This window comes from Polyodon spathula, chromosome 37 (assembly GCF_017654505.1).
Source record: "Polyodon spathula isolate WHYD16114869_AA chromosome 37, ASM1765450v1, whole genome shotgun sequence".
NCBI classification, from domain to species: Eukaryota; Metazoa; Chordata; class Actinopteri; order Acipenseriformes; family Polyodontidae; genus Polyodon; species Polyodon spathula.
Window position 1 is genome coordinate 3,322,950 of NC_054570.1, and position 19,167 is coordinate 3,342,116.

Below are 19,167 nucleotides of genomic sequence, written 5' to 3' on the forward strand. Positions count from 1 at the left end.
TGAATGCAAAACACCAACCAGGTATTGAGAGGTTGTTATAATACACAGGTAACTGTATCGGAAAACTACCCCAAGGAAATAGGGGTACCCATACAACCTACAGAATGCAGGACAGCATGCAAACTATATCCAGGCAATGTGAAACTCCTGTCTGTGTCCTAATACCACACAAGCTAGAGTTAAAACTCGCCTGGATATGAATACACAGTCATTATATTTTAGAATGGACCGGTTTGCACATTCTTTTGAACAGCAGACATACATATCTGCCTTCTCGAGTGCGATAACTGCTACAGGACTTCATATTAGTGAAAATCATCTGCCTGCGCTCTATCAGTAACGTATTTTTGATTGATCCTCAATCGGGAGTATTATAATCTGCGGGGTGGTTTTACCCAGGGGCGCTGGAATTGGGGGTGCTGGCTTTGCATGGCTTCCATCATATATAGGGGTTACAGTTCTGTTGAATGGCTTTCAGCACCCCCCACTTTAAAAATTGTTCCGGTGCCACTGGTTTTAACAAAGCATCGTGTGTGTGTGTGTGTGTGTGTGTGTGTGTGTGTGTGTGTGTGTGTGTGTGTGTGTGTGTGTGTGTGTGTGTGTGTGTGTGTGTGTGTGTGTGTGTGTGTGAGTGTGTGAGTGTGTGAGTGTGAGTGCCGAGCCTGGAATAGCCCGGGCGCAGACAAAACCATTTCTTATGAAACGCTCGCCTTAACTTCGATTTCAAATCTTTCCTTTTTTTTATTGCTTTTTTCTAAAAACGAAAAAAAGTCTTTCTTCCTAAACAGAAAGAAGGAAACGTTGTCTTTGTATGTAATATAATAATAATAATAATAATAATAATAATAATAATAATATGTTTTTCTTGTATATTAATTGTATAGTCGTATATATAAGTTATTGCGGCACAAGCATATTGTCTTTATGTCGCTGTATGCACGGCGCCCCGTTGTATTGTATACTTGGATAGACAGGGCATTGTAAGGCGGGTACAGTGAATGGTTGATCTGTTTGGAGTTTTAGTTTTTGGGAAGGTGGTGATGGTGGCGTTAGCTGGTTAGGGGTTGGGGGGTGGGGGGTCGTCATTTCATCGCTGTCAATCAGAACACACCTGTCAGTTAAATATTCCTCCCTTTCCCCTCCCCTTTCGCTTTCCATCGCTCCCACCCATCGCCGAATCGTTGAATGCTACCTCTGTATAGCTCTGTGTGCGTGTGAGTCAGTGAGTGTGTCTGTGCACAGCGTGTGTGTGCGTGTGTGTGTGCACAGCGTGTGTGCGTGTGAGTGTGTGTGTGCGTGTGAGTGTGTGTGGGTACAGCGTGTGTGTGCGTGTGAGTGTGTGTGTGTGAGCGTGTGTGTGCGTGTGAGTGTGTGTGTGTGTGTGCGTGTGTGTGCGTGTGAGTGTGTGTGTGCACAGCGTGTGTGTGCGTGTGAGTGTGTGTGTGTGTGTGTGTGTGTGAGTGTGTGTGTGTGAGTGTGTGTGGGCACAGCGTGTGTGTGCGTGTGAGTGTGTGTGTGCGTGTGAGTGTGTGTGTGGGTGCACACACACAGCGTGTCACAAGCGTGTGAGTGTGTGTGTGCACACACGCAACACTCACACACACCGTGTCGCACACTCACACACACACGCACACTACAACACACACGTGTCACACACACACGCAGTCACACACACAGTGTGTGTGTGCGTGTGAGTGTGTTGTGTGCGTGTGACACACCGTGTCGGCACACACACGTGTGTCACACACACACGCACACTCACACACACCCGTGTCGCACACACACGCACACTCACACACACCAGCGTGTGTCGGTGTCGCACACACACACAGGGATGCTTTCCCATGGTGCCTGGTACAGGAAAATGTGAGGTAGTCAGGTGTCGGGCTCTGAACAATTTGTGAATGGGGGGGGGGGGGGGGGGGGAGTACTGTTTACTAGGCGAGGGGAGAGAGAAGTCTGACGCCGCCTGTTGGTGTATTGCGGTACTGACGTCAGCCCCGCCAACTCAGCGTTCTGATCCATAAATTATTGTATGGGATAATGACGGAGATTCGTAAGGGCTGAAGTGAACGAGTTTGTTTTATAGTTAGCTATTGAAAGATATCAATGGCATTATTACCACGGATCCGATACCGATTAGGAAGGGGTTTTTTTTTTTTTTTTTTTTTTCGGTAAAATAAATACAATGATTACATTGTACAAAACGAATATTCCTGCAATATTCTGAAAACCGTTATGACGAATAAGTGTGAATATGTGTTGATTTATTTGTGCATGTATTTATTTGTTTGATTTGTATTCGATGTCTTTGAAAAATAGAAAGATAAAATATACCAGCACCGGCCCACAGTGTTAGGGTCGCTCTTACCACTGAGCGCCTCTGGGGCTGCCCTGCCAAGCGGGCAGACAGAGCCCACTAACGCGGCTGGCTGGCTGCTTTTAGTTCCAGTTTCTTTCTTTCTTTCTTTCTTTCTTTCTTTCTTTCTTTCTTTCTTTCTTTCTTTCTTTCTTTCTTTCACACTCAACTCTGTTGCTTCATTGTAGAAGTAGTTTATATACTGATCACTAGGGTGTGTGTGCAACTATGCACTAGTAAGACCTCATCTTGAATATTGTGTGCAGTTCTGGTCACCTCGCTATAAAAAAGATATTGCTGCTCTAGAAAGAGTGCAAAGAAGAGCGACCAGAATTATTCCGGGCTTAAAAGGCATGTCATATGCAGACAGGCTAAAAGAATTGAATCTGTTCAGTCTTGAATAAAGAAGACTACGTGGCGACCTAATTCAAGCATTCAAAATTCTAAAAGGTATTGACAGTGTCGACCCAAGGGACTTTTTCAGCCTGAAAAAAGAAACAAGGACCAGGGGTCACAAATGGAGTTTAGAAAAAGGGGCATTCAGAACAGAAAATAGGAGACACTTTTTTACACAGAGAATTGTGAGGGTCTGGAATCAACTCCCCAGTAATGTTGTTGAAGCTGACACCCTGGGATCCTTCAAGAAGCTGCTTGATGAGATTTTGGGATCAATAAGCTACTAACAACCAAACGAGCAAGATGAGCCGAATGGCCTCCTCTCGTTTGTAAACTTTCTTATGCATTTCGCCAGTATTTCACGGTTTGTAGTTGTCTTGTTTCCCTTTGTCCTGACTCAGCGCTCCCCCTAGCGGCCGCAGCAGAGAACGCGTTGCGGTGCAGTCTCTCTATTATGGGTTGTGTTCTGATAGCTGGCTCTCCGGGCCTCTAATTATTGAGGCCCGACGCTATACTCCTGTGCTTTATATATAGCAGCTAAATTATAACTTTCTATGAGCTGCAAGCAAACAGGAAAGAAAACCATGTTATACATTGCAAGCACGGGCGCTCCTGTAATTATAAGCGCTCTCAGTGTGAGGAAAGCAGAGCTGGTGAAATTAGGAGAGGACAGCGTCTCTCTGCTTAGGGACTTTCAAGAGCCAGAACTAGAAACTACTTTTCTGAAACCTGGAAAATTTGAGATTTGATAAAATTCTGAGGTTAAACTATTTCCTACAATAACTGATGAAGGCACTAGCTCAAACGCTTGTCTGCTTGGGAATGCAATTTAAGAGTTTAAAACAAATGGTCAAAATGTAAAAAATAAATAAATAGAACAATACACACACCTTACGCAAACAGTTGTAGGAACATGTAACACAATATAATAAGAAAGTCTTTATGTACCCTTTGAATACATTCATGTCGCATGCAATCACACACTTATACCCAGTCTGTATAGAGCAGCTCAATCACACACTTATACCCAGTCTGTAGAGCAGCTCAATCACACACTTATACCCAGTCTGTAGAGCAGCTCAATCACACACTTATACCCAGTCTGTAGAGCAGCTCAATCACACACTTATACCCAGTCTGTAGAGCAGCTCAATCACACACTTATACCCAGTCTGTAGAGCAGCTCAATCACACACTTATACCCAGTCTGTAGAGCAGCTCAATCACACACTTATACCCAGTCTGTAGAGCAGCTCAATCACACACTTATACCCAGTCTGTAGAGCAGCTCAATCACACACTTATACCCAGTCTGTAGAGCAGCTCAATCACACACTTATACAGTCTGTAGAGCAGCTCAATACACTATACCCAGTCTGTATAGAGCAGCTCAATCACACACTTATACCCAGTCTGTAGAGCAGCTCAATCACACACTTATACCCAGTCTGTAGAGCAGCTCAATCACACACTTATACCCAGTCTGTAGAGCAGCTCAATCACACACTTATACCCAGTCTGTAGAGCAGCTCAATCACACACTTATACCCAGTCTGTATAGAGCAGCTCAATCACACACTTATACCCAGTCTGTAGAGCAGCTCAATCACACACTTATACCCAGTCTGTAGAGCAGCTCAATCACACACTTATACCCAGTCTGTATAGAGCAGCTCAATCACACACTTATACCCAGTCTGTAGAGCAGCTCAATCACACACTTATACCCAGTCTGTAGAGCAGCTCAATCACACACTTATACAGTCTGTACACACACTTATACCCAGTCTGTGTAGAGCAGCTCAATCACACACTTATACCCAGTCTGTAGAGCAGCTCAACACATATACCCAGTCTGTAGAGCAGCTCAATCACACACTTATACCCAGTCTGTAGAGCAGCTCAATCACACACTTATACCCAGTCTGTAGAGCAGCTCAATCACACACTTATACCCAGTCTGTAGAGCAGCTCAATCACACACTTATACCCAGTCTGTAGAGCAGCTCAATCACACACTTATACCCAGTCTGTAGAGCAGCTCAATCACACACTTATACCCAGTCTGTATAGAGCAGCTCAATCACACACTTATACCCAGTCTGTAGAGCAGCTCAATCACACACTTATACCCAGTCTGTAGAGCAGCTCAATCACACACTTATACCCAGTCTGTATAGAGCAGCTCAATCACACACTTATACCTGTAGAGCAGCTCAATGTAGAGCAGCTCAATCACACACTTATACCCAGTCTGTAGAGCAGCTCAATCACACACTTATACCCAGTCTGTAGAGCAGCTCAATCACACACTTATACCCAGTCTGTAGTCAATGTCTGTAGAGCAGCTCAATCACACACTTATACCCAGTCTGTATCACTTATACCCAGTCTGTAGAGCAGCTCAATCACACACACATACCCAGTCTGTATCCAGCAGCTCAGCTGCACACTTATACACAGTAGAGCATCAGTGTGCACACTTATATCTCACGTTTATTTTCAAATCACACATGACTTTCCCTGTATCTTCTTTTTTATCCCATTCCGCACTGTGAAGCACAGAAAGCATGGTAAAGCATAGGGAAGCATTGTAAATCACAGAGAGGTCTGGTAAAGCATAGGAAGGCATTGTAAAGCACAGAGAAAGCATGGTAAAGCATAGTGAAGCACAGAGAGGTCTGGTAAAGCATAGGGAAGCATTGTAAAGCACAGAGAGGTCTGGTAAAGCATAGGGAAGCATTGTAAAGCACAGAGAGGTCTGGTAAAGCATAGGGAAGCATTGTAAAGCACAGAGAGGTCTGGTAAAGCATAGGGAAGCATTGTAAAGCACAGAGAGGTCTGGTAAAGCATAGGGAAGCATTGTAAAGCACAGAGAGGTCTGGTAAAGCATAGGGAAGCATTGTAAAGCACAGAGAGGTCTGGTAAAGCATAGGGAAGCATTGTAAAGCACAGAGAGGTCTGGTAAAGCATAGGGAAGCATTGTAAAGCACAGAGAGGTCTGGTAAAGCATAGGGAAGCATTGTAAAGCACAGAGAGGTCTGGTAAAGCATAGGGAAGCATTGTAAAGCACAGAGAGGTCTGGTAAAGCATAGGGAAGCATTGTAAAGCACAGAGAGGTCTGGTAAAGCATTGGGAAGCATTGTAAAGCACAGAGAGGTCTGGTAAAGCATTGGGAAGCATTGTAAAGCACAGAGAGGTCTGGTAAAGCATTGGGAAGCATTGTAAAGCACAGAGAGGTCTGGTAAAGCATTGGGAAGCATTGTAAAGCAGAGAGGTCTGGTTAATACAAGAATGAAAGCAGCAACTTAGGTAAAGCAGAACTTCCTTTATTCCTCCTTATTAACATAGGGCACACTCAAGCACTTCACCACCTAAGCTTGTAAAACCTGTTGGCAATATTAACCATCTAATAATCTGATTATGCCCTCTAGAGGCCAACTGTAGAATGTCATTATCAGCACAACACAACACTATTATTAATGTACAGGGAAACCATGGGGAAAGTATGGGGGAAAACTCAATGTGCAAATTAACCATGGAAAACTTTTATAAGCTTAGTAAACTAGAGAGAGATCCAGGCTAGTGATATCCTTTGTGAGTGAGTCTGTGGTGTGCAGGAGTCTCTGATACTGTGAGTGAATCCGTGGTGTGCAGGAGTCTCTGATACTGTGAGTGAATCCGTGGTGTGCAGGAGTCTCTTATACTGTGAGTGAATCCGTGGTGTGCAGGAGTCTCTGATACTGTGAGTGAATCCGTGGTGTGCAGGAGTCTCTTATACTGTGAGTGAATCCGTGGTGTGCAGGAGTCTCTGATACTGTGAGTGAATCCGTGGTGTGCAGGAGTCTCTTATACTGTGAGTGAATCCGTGGTGTGCAGGAGTCTCTGATACTGTGAGTGAATCCGTGGTGTGCAGGAGTCTCTTATACTGTGAGTGAATCCGTGGTGTGCAGGAGTCTCTGATACTGTGAGTGAATCCGTGGTGTGCAGGAGTCTCTTATACTGTGAGTGAATCCGTGGTGTGCAGGAGTCTCTTATACTGTGAGTGAATCCGTGGTGTGCAGGAGTCTCTGATACTGTGAGTGAATCCGTGGTGTGCAGGAGTCTCTTATACTGTGAGTGAATCCGTGGTGTGCAGGAGTCTCTTGTTGTTATAAGACATGTCATCTCATGTAGTTCTGTTATAATAATGAATCACTCTACACACAGTGGATTAACAGATTATAAATTACACAAAGCAAGGTTCAACTCAGAAACCTCTATTAAAGATCAAATAAAAACTGCAGACTGTGCATGAGATGACACCACTGCACACAGCGTCATTCTGGCACAGTGACTGCAGGATTTTTTTCTAGCTGTATTTATAATTTCTCTAGTATTGTTGGTTACAGCTGGTTCACTCCCTGTTAGTCGTGGAGAGTTGGTATAGAAAGGGAATAGACGTTGTGCTTTTGATTCCTCTAATGGTACTAACAGAGTTGGTGCTGAAGCCAGCTATGTACCCCCCTGTCCAGTGGTTTAATTACTCTCAATACCATACCAGATTCAACTGGGCAAGGAATTGAGTTTGTCAGCTTCTCACTCAATCTCTGTGTGTTTAAGGTGCTGCTTGAATCGCACCCCATTGTGTTTTACAGCATGCTGTGTGAGTGAGAGTCACTATTGGGACTGCATGTTTGTGTGCAGTTTGAATGGGCTGTAAACTCCAGTCAGAGCGAGACATGTTGCCAGCTTCACCCTGGGGCAGGTATGTGCGAGTGAGGGCGATGGTTATAAACCTCTAGTTTCAGTAACACTGATGAAGGCACTAGCTGAAAGGCTTGTCTGCTTGACTCAGTCTCTTCTAGTGTCAGTCACACTGATGAAGGCACTAGCTGAAACGCTTGTCTGCTTGACTCTTTTCTTCAGTGTTGAAGGGAGAGGCTGGTTGTGTGGGGCAGTGTTGAAGGGAGAGGCTGGCTGTGTGGTGCAATGTTGAAGGGAGAGGCTGGCTGTGTGAGGCAGTGTTGAAGGGAGAGGCTGGCTGTGTAAGGCAGTGTTGAAGGGAGAGGCTGGCTGTGTGGGGCAGTGTTGAAGGGAGAGGCTGGCTGTGTGGGGCAGTGTTGAAGGGAGAGGCTGGCTGTGTGGGGCAGTGTTGAAGGGAGAGGCTGGCTGCTGTTGTGGCTGTGTGGGGCAGTGTTGAAGGGAGAGGCTGGCTGTGTAAGGCAGTGTTGAAGGGAGAGGCTGGCTGTGTAAGGCAGTGTTGAAGGGAGAGGCTGGCTGTGTAAGGCAGTGTTGAAGGGAGAGGCTGGCTGTGTGAGGCAGTGTTGAAGGGAGAGGCTGGCTGTGTGGGGCAGTGTTGAAGGGAGAGGCTCGCTGTGTGAGGCAGTGTTGAAGGGAGAGGCTCGCTGTGAATTTTTTGTTGAAGGGAGAGGCTGGCTGTGTGGGGCAGTGTTGAAGGGAGAGGCTGGCTGTGCAGACAGTGTTGAAGGGAGAGGCTGGCTGTGTGAGGCAGTGTTGAAGGGAGAGGCTGATTGTAGGAGCAGTGTTGAAGGGAGAGGCTCGCTGTGTGAGGCAGTGTTGAAGGGAGAGGCTGGCTGTGTGGGGCAGTGTTGAAGGGAGAGGCTGGCTGTGTGGTGCAGTGTTGAAGGGAGAGGCTGGCTGTGTGAGGCAGTGTTGAAGGGAGAGGCTGGCTGTGTGTCTGTGTGTTGAAGGGAGAGGCTGGCTGTGTATGGTGTGTTGAAGGGAGAGGCTGGCTGTGTGAGGCAGTGTTGAAGGGAGAGGCTGGCTGTATGGGGCAGTGTTGAAGGGAGAGGCTCGCTGTGTGAGGCAGTGTTGAAGGGAGAGGCTCGCTGTGAATTTTTTTTCTAGAAATGGAACTGAAAGCAAGGATTGTGCAGACCTGGCAAAGCAATAAAGAAGGGATTATAGGAGAATAAAACTGAGAGGAGAGAGAGGGGAGACTGTGTCTGTGAGTGTGTGTGTGTGTTATTATTATGTGTGTGTTTGTGTGTGTGTGTGGGTGTGTCTGTGTATATTTGTGTCTCTGTTTGTGTCTCCACAGACACGCAGTGCCGACACACACATCAAAGTCTGTGTGTTTCAGGGCATCTGTGTTGACAGACAGTCACACACCATACATAGACAAACACACAGCCTCCTGAGACACTAGAATGTCAGACTCTGTCCTTCTACAAATCGAACTACATACACGGGCAGGGACCTTTGTTTTGGGACGTCGGGGCAGTGTCTATAGTCGTCTCGGTGTATGTCTCAGACCGCTGACTACCAGAGTGTCTGGTTAGGTAAAAGTGAGGGACATTACAAAGCCATTTAAAATGTCACAGAGTGGTTCAAGAGTCTTAAACAGGTTTAAACTTTGTCTCTCCCCCCACCCCAAGAGAGAGAAGTGTTTTTGCCCCCCCACACAAGAAATTGCCGGATCTTGATAAACAATGACCTGAGAGAACATAGGGCAAACCTTTACTGAGAATCAGCGCGAGAGACGTCAAATAAACTTTCAATGCAGGGTTTACTTCAGCCCCTGTCTGTTTCATCGTTGTGTTTGACCAGCACTCCCCTGTGTGTGTGAGAGTGGTGCGCGTAGGTTTGTTTGGCTTGTTTATTCCTGAGTGTCACTCAGTCACTCTGATGCAGGCTCAAGCTGGAACGCTTGTCTGCTTTACTCTCATTCTTCAGATTTTTCTCCAGTCCAGCTCCAGGTTTCTGGTTTCCTCTCTGGATGTCGTGTCATCACTGCAGTGTCTCATGCTGTGTGTTTTAGAAAATCGTGTCTCTGTGTGCGTGTGTGTGTGGAAATGCATTTTTAATATAGTAAACACACTTGATGGCATTCTGTAGGATTGCAGAATGCTCCCCCTTGTGGGCAAATAAACGTGTAAACATTGACTTTGTGAGTTATTATTATTATTATTATTATTATTATTATTATTATTATTATTATTATTATTATTATTATATCGGTACAGGGTTCATAATGTATTATTACCAGTCTTGCCCTGAGTTTATTTATCCAGGCCTACAGAGAAAGGCGAAAGGCTGGTCTAGTCTAGTGCATTAACATGAACTCACTAGCGCCACCTAGGTCCTACACTGTGAACTTGTGAATTCAGTGTTACTGAACACCTCCAAACACACTGCAACCCTGCCGGAGGACTCTGTGTCTTACAGACTGAGACAGGAAGAGGTGTACAGTGATGGATTCCTGCCTGCCTGCCTGGAAAGCAACCCTGCACCCCTCTCCCTGAGACAGCAGAGCAGAAACGTCTTTGCTGTTCACTGGGATATTGAGACTTTGAGTTGAAATGCTCGTCACTGAATTTATTGCGTTTGATTTAACATTTCTAAATTCAGCACCGCTGAGAGATGTAAATGATTCAAATGTTTAGTTTGGAGTCATGCGATAAAAATGAATTATATTTGAAGAAATGTATCCAGTTAAATTAAAAAGCTCTTGGCAGGAGACTCTTAACTGATGTCTTCTTCTTCTGATTCACTTGGCATCATTTTCAACGTCAGTTGTTACATCCTGGGAGTGTTTTAAAAATTTTAAAGCCCCTCAGTGTCTCACCAGAGCTCTCCAAATCATGTCTGAACTCTGCGTCAGGTGCATCAGAGTAGAAATCTCTCTCTCTCTCTCTCTCTCTCTCTCTCTCTCTCTCTCTCTCTCTCTCTCTCTCTCTCCTGTCTGGTTTGTGTTGACCCCTCTCTCCCGCCTCCTCTCTCTGTCTCTAGCAGACCCTGTTGATGTACTGAAGGTGCTGCAGCTCCACACTCTCCCGGAGGGGGTCCAAAAGGCCCCTGGGTTCTGTCCCACTCGTCGCACGGGCCACGGTGACGTGGCATACAGGATATCCAAGCAGGCCCAGATCAGTGCCCCCACCAAGCAGCTCTTCTCAGGTGAGTCCCAGCCCCCCCCTGCAGGCAACAAGCAGCTCTTCTCAGGTGAGTCCCAGCCCCCCCCTGCAGGCAACAAGCAGCTCTTCTCAGGTGAGTCCCAGCCCCCCCCTGCAGGCAACAAGCAGCTCTTCTCAGGTGAGTCCCAGCCCCCCCCTGCAGGCAACAAGCAGCTCTTCTCAGGTGAGTCCCTCCCCTAAAGCAGCTAATATGCCAGCTCCCTATAAATAAGTGAAATAAAAGCCCTACACCTGATCACACACTCCAGTATATGAGACACAGAAAGCTAAATATAATGCATGCCCAATAATTAAAAGATTCAACGCCTCAGTCAGTCAAGATTCTCAGCAGGAGCAATCTCGCGTCTTGTGATAAGAAAACTCAGCTAGCGCATTTCCCAAGTTAATTACATTAAATGATGGTTTTGCTAAATTCTCTCACCCCAAGGTAAGCTATTGCATAAGTAACTTTCAGATAAGGGAGGCCCATGTCTCTCTCTCTCTATCTCTCTCTCTCTCTCTCTCTCTCTGTAATTCTCACTCTTGTCTCTCTCTCTATGTAGTTGTGTAGTTCTCACCCCTGTCTCTCTGTGCAGGTCAATTCCCGGAGAACTTCTCGATCATGGCCCTGGTGAAGGCGAGGGCGGGGTTGCAGGCGTTCCTGCTCTCGGTGTACAGCGGGCAGGGGTTGCAGCAGCTGGGAGTGGAGCTGGGCCGGTCCCCCGTCTTCCTGTACGAGGACCAGAGCGGGAAACCAGTGCCTGAAGACTACCCACTCTTCAAAGGGATCAACCTGGCCGACGGCAAGTCAGTACCAGAGTCCTGAGCAATACTGATCAACCAGAGTCCTGAACAATACTGATACACCAGAGCCCTGAGCAATACTGATCAACCAGAGTCCTGAGCAATACTGATCAACCAGAGTCCTGAGCAATACTGATACACCAGAGCCCTGAGCAATACTGATCAACCAGAGCCCTGAGCAATACTGATCAACCAGAGCCCTGAGCAATACTGATCAACCAGAGCCCTGAGCAATACTGATCAACCAGAGCCCTGAGCAATACTGATCAACCAGAGTCCTGAGCAATACTGATCAACCAGAGCCCTGAGCAATACTGATCAACCAAAGCCCTGAGCAATACTGATCTCCAGAGCCCTGAGCAATACTGATCAACCAGAGCCCTGAGCAATACTGATCAACCAGAGCCCTGAGCAATACTGATCAACCAGAGCCCTGAGCAATACTGATCAACCAGAGCCCTGAGCAATACTGATACACCAGAGCCCTGAGCAATACTGATCAACCAGAGCCCTGAGCAATACTGATCAACCAGAGCCCTGAGCAATACTGATCAACCAGAGCCCTGAGGAATACTGATCAACCAGAGTCCTGAGCAATACTGATCAACCAGAGCCCTGAGCAATACTGATCAACCAGAGTCCTGAGCAATACTGATACACCAGAGCCCTGAGCTATACTGATTCACAAATACCATAAACACTATCTGTGTGAGAGAGTGAGGGTGTGTTTGTCTGTGTGTCTTCCCCTCTCTCTCTATCTGCTGGTCCCTGTCCCACCATGCTGTTCCCCCTCCCATGCCCACCGCTCTAAGGAGCAGAACTGATACCTGACCAGACGCCTGGGTTGGAGAATATGATGATGCAGGTCGTGCACAGTTTGTTGGCTTAAGTATGCACACCAAAGCACACAGATAGGGTCTAATCACACCAAGCTCAGTATTTTTTTGTTGACCACTATGTGTTTGCGTGATGATTGTCTTCCTCCAACCACTTGTTGGGACCTAGACTACAAGGGGTGGAAGGGGCAAGAGTTTTTGACTCACCGTGTGACAGAGGCGGGCAGTGACGTGGAGACTTTTCTTCTAAGTCATGGGCAACCCTGAGACTTGACCAGGTAGGTGTTAGAGAGGGTGACCTTTGTTTTTTTTAGCTGACGTGTGATACCTATCCTCGACACGGACACCTGCACAGTTGCAGGGGTAGTTTTTGTGGGACCACTTGGTTTTAAGCTTTGCCTGTCTTACACTACACCCTGCACCCTGCACCTTGGACGAAGCTTCACGCGAGACTACACACCTGCAGGTGTTCGATGGTGATGTGGACCCTAAGTACCATGCACCGTGCCCTTTTGGCAGGATCCTAGATGAGGAGGTGTTCGAGGTGAGACACCCTGCACCCTGCACTCTGCACACTACACCCTGCACCCTGCACCCTGATACTGCACACTACAAGCTTCACCCTGCACCTTGACACTGCACACTACATCCTGCACCCTGAACACTGCACCAGGTACCCTGCACCCTGAACACTGCACACTACACACTACTCACTACACACTGCACACTACACACCGCACATTGCATCTGTACATTGCACCCTACACCTTACACCCTACACCATGCACCTTACACCCTACACCCTGCACCCTGCACCTTACACCCTACACCCTACACCATGCACCCTGCACCTTACACCCTACACCCTACACCGTGCACCTTAAACCCTGCACCCTACACCATGCACCCTGCACCTTACACCCTACACCATGCACCTTACAGCCTACACCATGCACCCTGCACCTTACACCCTACACCCTACACCATGCATCTTGCACCACTATATATCCAAGACTTACCCCTACATCCTACCCCCTATCAATGTGGGGACAAAATTTGAGAAAATGTCCCCACAAAGACAGCAACTCCTGCAAAAATGACACGGGGACGTCCCCACTTTGTAAAACGCAGTCCCACAACAGTGGGAGCTTGCTGAAAATGACACTTTTGGGAAAATCGTACCGAACATGTGTTTTGTAAAATACATTTTTAAGAACTAAATATGCCTTTAAAAAAAATATATAACGAAAGGATAAATCAAACAAAACAAAGCTTCTTTCACCCTGTGTGGAGTTTTGTCTGACTGGAGTTAGAAATAGTAAATAAAAATATAGTGAGAGTCAATAAGAAGCCCCCACAAGTACAGGAAGCAGACCAGGAATGCAGTTATGTGTGTCTCTATCAGGCACGCTTAATGTATCAAATGTATTTATGATTTAAGATTTATGCTTCCTATTTCTTGTTTTGTGTTTTTTTTGTGTTAATTATGGAGGGATGTTGCTTTTATTTTTTAAACTCACAGTTAGTCTAAACACTACTTCAGTAAGACAGTGCATACATGAAACGTAATGATTAGTATTGCACTTTAGCTAGGATCTTTTCTTAGGGGGATTAATAAAAAACATCAAATGAACCTGTCTAATTACAAAAATATCTCCTACCTGTCCCCTCTGTCCTCTCACCCTTCTCCTCTCCCCCTTCTCCCCTCTGCTCTCCCCTCTCTCCCCTCTGCTCTCCTCTCTCTCCCCTCTCCTCTCCCAGACATCAAGAGTGAGATGGACACGAGAGGGGAGATAGGGGCGACGAGAAGACGAGGAGAGACTCCCTCTGCTCTCCTCTCTCTCTCTCCTCTGCTCTCCTCTCTCTCTCCTCTCCCCTCCCCTCTCTCTCCTCCTCTCTCCCCTCTCCTCTCCCCTCTCCTCTCCCCTCTCTCCCCTCTGCTCTCCCCTCTCTCCCCTCTGCTCTCCCCTCTCTCTCTCCTCTCTCTCCTCTCCTCTCTCTCTCTGCCTCTGCTCTCCCCTCTCTCTCCTCCTCTCCCCCGAGCGGCGAAGAGCGGGGAAGAGAGGCGGAGACGGAGAGAGTTAGGGAGGGGAGACTGCTCTCCCCTCTAAGGGAGAGCTCTGAGCTCTGCCTCTACCAACGCTCTACCCTAGGATCTCCCCTCTCTCTCCTGCTGCTGGGTGAGAACTCCTTCCCACTCTTCTCTCCTCTGCTCGAGAGGAGAGGAGCTCTCTCCTCTTTCTAATCTCACAGAGGTGGACTCTCTCTCTCCCCTCTCTCTCCTCTGCTCTCCCCTCTCTCTCCTGCTCTCTCTCCCCTCTGCTCTCTCCTCTCTTCTCTCTCACAGGGTGATATCCAGCAGCTCCTGATCGCCTCTAACCCCCAGGCTGCGTATGATTACTGTGAGCACTACAGCCCTGACTGCGACACTGCGCTGCCTGACATCCCGCAAGCACAGGAGGCTAAAGACTACGTGAGTAACAGAGCCCCATAGTGAGTCCACTCTGCCCCCTTACGGAAGCTGGGGTGCCCCCTTAACAAGGCTATTGTACCCCCTTACTAAGCCATGTGTACCCTCTAAATGGGCCTGGAGCACCCCCTTACTAACGTTAGGATACCCCTTAACAAGGCCAGAGTCCCTCCTTTACTTGTCTTTGAAGACCGGTGGTCCCTCAACAGATAATCGCACCCCTTTTCAAAAAAAGGCAAAATATTAGAATCAGTGCAAGTGCAGTGACAGCCCACAGTGCTCTCCTCCCGCCATGATGAAAACAGCGTGACTGGCTGCAGTGTTTGTTCTGCATTTTACATAAACAATGTGACCCTGTCCTGACACCATCGCAGAAACATCGGTGCAGTGGCTGATTGATCTCAAAACTGTCTGGTCTGAAAGGATCTCAGAGATTCAACTTCAACAGCTCAGTCTCTTTAAAGATCTGTCTTGCTGCTCTTCACTGGATGCTCTCCAGGGTCAGTCTCTTTAAAGATCTGTCTGGCTGCTCTTCGCTGGACTTTCTCCAGGGTTCAGTCTCTTTAGGGATCTGTCTGGCTGCTCTTCACTGGACTCTCTCCAGGGAATTTCTGAGGTCCTCAAGTCAGGAGATTTCTAGACAGACCGACGAAGAAGTCGACCTGAAGAGGTCCCAAGCTCAGAGAAATTTCCGAGAGAGTTCCAGTCCATGAGAAATTCTGTGGCTCTTCGCTGGACTCTCTCCAGGGTTCAGTCTCTTTAAAGATCTGTTTGGCTGCTCTTCGCTGGACTCTCTCCAGGGTTCAGTCTCTTTAAAGATCTGTCTGGCTGCTCTTCGCTGGACTTTCTCCAGGGTTCAGTCTCTTTAGGGATCTGTCTGGCTGCTCTTCGCTGGACTCTCTCCAGGGTTCAGTCTCTTTAAAGATCAGTTTGGCTGCTCTTCGCTGGACTCTCTCCAGGGTTCAGTCTCTTTAGAGATCTGTCTGGCTGCTCTTCGCTGGACTCTCTCCAGGGTTCAGTCTCTTTAATCAGTCTGACTCAGGGTTCAGTCTCTTTAAAGGTTTGGCTGCTCTTCGCTGGACTCTCTCCAGGGTTCAGTCTCTTTAGGGATCAGTCTGGTTGCTCTTCGCTGGACTCTCTCCAGGGTTCAGTCTCTTTAGGGATCAGTCTGGCTGCTCTTCGCTGGACTCTCTCCAGGGTTCAGTCTCTTTAGGGATCAGTCTGGCTGCTCTTCGCTGGACTCTCTCCAGGGTTCAGTCTCTTTAGGGATCTGTCTGGCTGCTCTTCACTGGATGATCTCCAGGGTCAGTCTCTTTAAAGATCAGTCTGGGACCAGTCATTCTCATTAGTAAATTAATGTCTTTTTGCACTTGTTTATAAAACATGTTGCCTATTTTTGAAGAGGGGATGAATGCCTGTTCAGGGAAACCAAGCTATTTATTGAGGAAGACAGAGGCAGCCCAATGCCTCAACTACCCAGCAACACAAGAGCAGCAATGGGTTTAAATATCTATATATTCATTTCAAAGGTGGAACAAATGGGTTACTTTAATATTGTTGGAAACGCCCAAATTTAAAAATCAATAGAATTATACTATAACTGCAGCTGCAGTTTGAGATCACTAGACTAGACTGGACTAGAATTGCATTGTAACTGCAGTTTGAGATCGCTGGACTGGACTACAATTACTTTGTAACTGCAGTTTGAGACCCCCAGACTAGACTGTACTAGAATGATATTGTAACTGCAGTTTCAAAGCCTCAGACTCTGTTAGAATTCATTTTAGAATGGGTAAGTGCAGCATGTCATGGAGAAATGTATACTGACATTATCTGGGACACTGCCCCCTAGTGTATAGCACAGGACACACAGTCAGCAGTGTGGAATTGAATCTTGTGAGCAGGAAATAATTCATCAAAGTACAAACATCTGAGCTTAACTTCCTCCAGCGCAAGTGCATTATGGGTAGGTGGTGGAGGTACCACTCCCATGATGCATTTCCAGTTGGCTCCACCCCCTGGGAGGGAGGAAGTTGCATTTCTCCTTGAGGTTGCCAGGCAACCGTACGCAACGAGCGGGGATACAATCACATGACCCACTGGTACAGCATGGACTTCGAGTTTAAAGAGTGTTGTTTTCAAACTATTTTTAAAAATGAGATTAAGTTTGCAATTCATGAAACTGTTCTAGACTGATCAGTCTAGAACAGTCTAGAGCGAACATTTCTGTATATTCACAAAATGCACGTAACTATGTCATGCAACACTGTAGAATTTAAATGCAGCATTCTTTAAGAGAGGAACTTGGTACAGGTGTGAGGTATCAGAGTTCTCATAACAGATGTTATTTGACTAGTGGATCATGTTCTGTTTCAGTCTTCCTGCCCTCCAAATATAGTTTAACCTTTACAAAGCAGTCCTGCCTCAAACACTCTGCCCCCTTGAGCCCTCGCACACAGCCCGACTCAAGCCGCCCGACTCATCTCGTCTGAGTTTGCACAGATTCTGTGATCAGTTGTGCTCCGTTTTGGTTTGGTCACAATTGAGATTTTCCTGACTGGGTTTCACACTCTGCTAAGTGAATTAGACTGACCGCAACTAGATTCTGGTGATTAATACTTATGCACATTTAATTAATGCTGCCCTGTACACATTTTCTTATTAATGTAGTCCAACACAGCGACAAGAGGCTTGTGATTCGTGACCTATTGGAGATCAACGCACTGGGTACTTCTGTTTTAATGCAGTAAAAAAAAATATAGGCTACCAGTAGATTGATAATAAAAATGTAAATTGATCATTTATCTTTGATTAATAAACTCCTAAAAAAAAACTATTCAAATGTATTTTTACCTGCGGGACTAAAGTTGTCAATATTCCGCCATCTTGTATAACGTGTCACATGACAAGCCACGTCACTTAAACCTGCTTCGCCATTGGTTGACGCCCTTATGATTAATCGGTCTCAGTCAGTCTTGGTCGGCAGCCGCCGCACACAGACAGACTGATCACATCTGAACGAAACTGCGTCTAGAAAAGATTCAGCATGTTCAATCTTCAAATCTGAAGACATCCCCACTGAAATCTGGATAATCTTGGTTTTAAGGGCACACACACCGCTATGAGTCAGTTGAGATGAGAAGAGAGCGGGACTGCTTGAGGCTTTAGTGGAAGTCAGAAATACATGAGTAAGAACTTGCACAGAACATCCACTAGAGGGCAGAGTTTTGCCGGGGGCACTTGGGGATTAGACGTCGTTCTGAGAGCTCCAGTGCAGACACAGGGGTGAAACAGAAAATTACCCAACAAGCAGAAGAGGAAGAAAGTGAGCTGAGTGAGATGAGATGGGATGTTTCACAGCTGCAGCAAGTTCCTCTGTCAGTCCTCGTGAATAGGGGGTCTGCTTTATCCTTGCTTTCAAACGCCTTACAGCTTCTCCTCTGAAATGTCTTGTAAGAGCCTCCTTACTCTGGCACGCCTGACTGTGTCTTATGACATGCCTTATAAGACTATGAGGCTCTTGTTCTGCTCAACATGGCCTGTATTTCTTATGGTGCACTCCAAATCTTAGAAGACCCTGACTCATAGACCCTTCTAAGTCATTTGGTTTTCGTAAGGTGGTTAAAACATCAGAATTCAGTTTGATTTTATTGATGATTAAGACTGAATCTGTGCATCAGCCTGCTGCTTCAAGAAACTGTGTTCATCTTTAAAATCAGCACAGTTAGGCTTTCATATGCCCTTCCTCTGCACCCCTCTACAGTTATAGCAGACGATGAACACAGATATCTCTTTCTGGCTGAAATCCTGAATATTTGAAACTCCATCTACACTGTGTGTGTGTGTGTGTGTGTGTGGTGTGTGTCACTGTGTGTGTGTGTGTGTGTGTGTCACTGTGGGGGTGTCACTGTGTGTGTGTGTCAATGTGTGAATTTGTGTTATTGTATTTAGTTTGCATGTCTCTCTGTCTGTCTTTCTGTGTGTCTTGGATGGGAACTTGATTACCTGTGTGTTAGTCTGTCTGTTTCTGAGTATGAGTGTCTATCAGTCAGTGTGTGTGTGTGTGTGTGTGTGTGTGTGTGTGTGTGTGTGTGTGTGTGTGTGTGTGTACGATGGAATAAAAAATTAAGAGATTTTATTTCCTTTTCTGAGTCTTTTGTATCCAACACAGAAGGCAAAGAAAACTTAAAAAAACTGATCTCTTAATTTTGAGTCTCTCTCTCTCTCCCTCTCTCCCTCTCTCTCTCTCTCTCTCTCTCTCTCTCTCTCTCTCTCTCTCTCTCTCTCTCGTGCGCTCCCCTCGCTTGCCCTCTTGCTTCCTGCAGTACTATGATGAAGCGACAGATTATTATGAGGATCCCTATTACGATGAGACCTCAGAGAGTCCCGACCGAGCAGAGACTGAGA

At 46.5% G+C, this 19,167-nt stretch overlaps 1 protein-coding gene across 1 annotated transcript in view; it reads left to right on the forward strand.

The window, feature by feature from the left end:
- The window catches only part of LOC121304182 (collagen alpha-2(XI) chain-like), a 110,170-nt gene that overhangs the window by 471 nt on the left and 90,532 nt on the right, over window positions 1–19,167 (forward strand). The window contains exons 2-5 of the mRNA XM_041235150.1: window positions 10,490–10,654; window positions 11,247–11,457; window positions 12,810–12,834; window positions 14,638–14,763. Of these exons, the coding sequence (XP_041091084.1) occupies window positions 10,490–10,654; window positions 11,247–11,457; window positions 12,810–12,834; window positions 14,638–14,763 (527 nt within the window). The remainder of the gene's footprint in view (window positions 1–10,489; window positions 10,655–11,246; window positions 11,458–12,809; window positions 12,835–14,637; window positions 14,764–19,167) is intronic.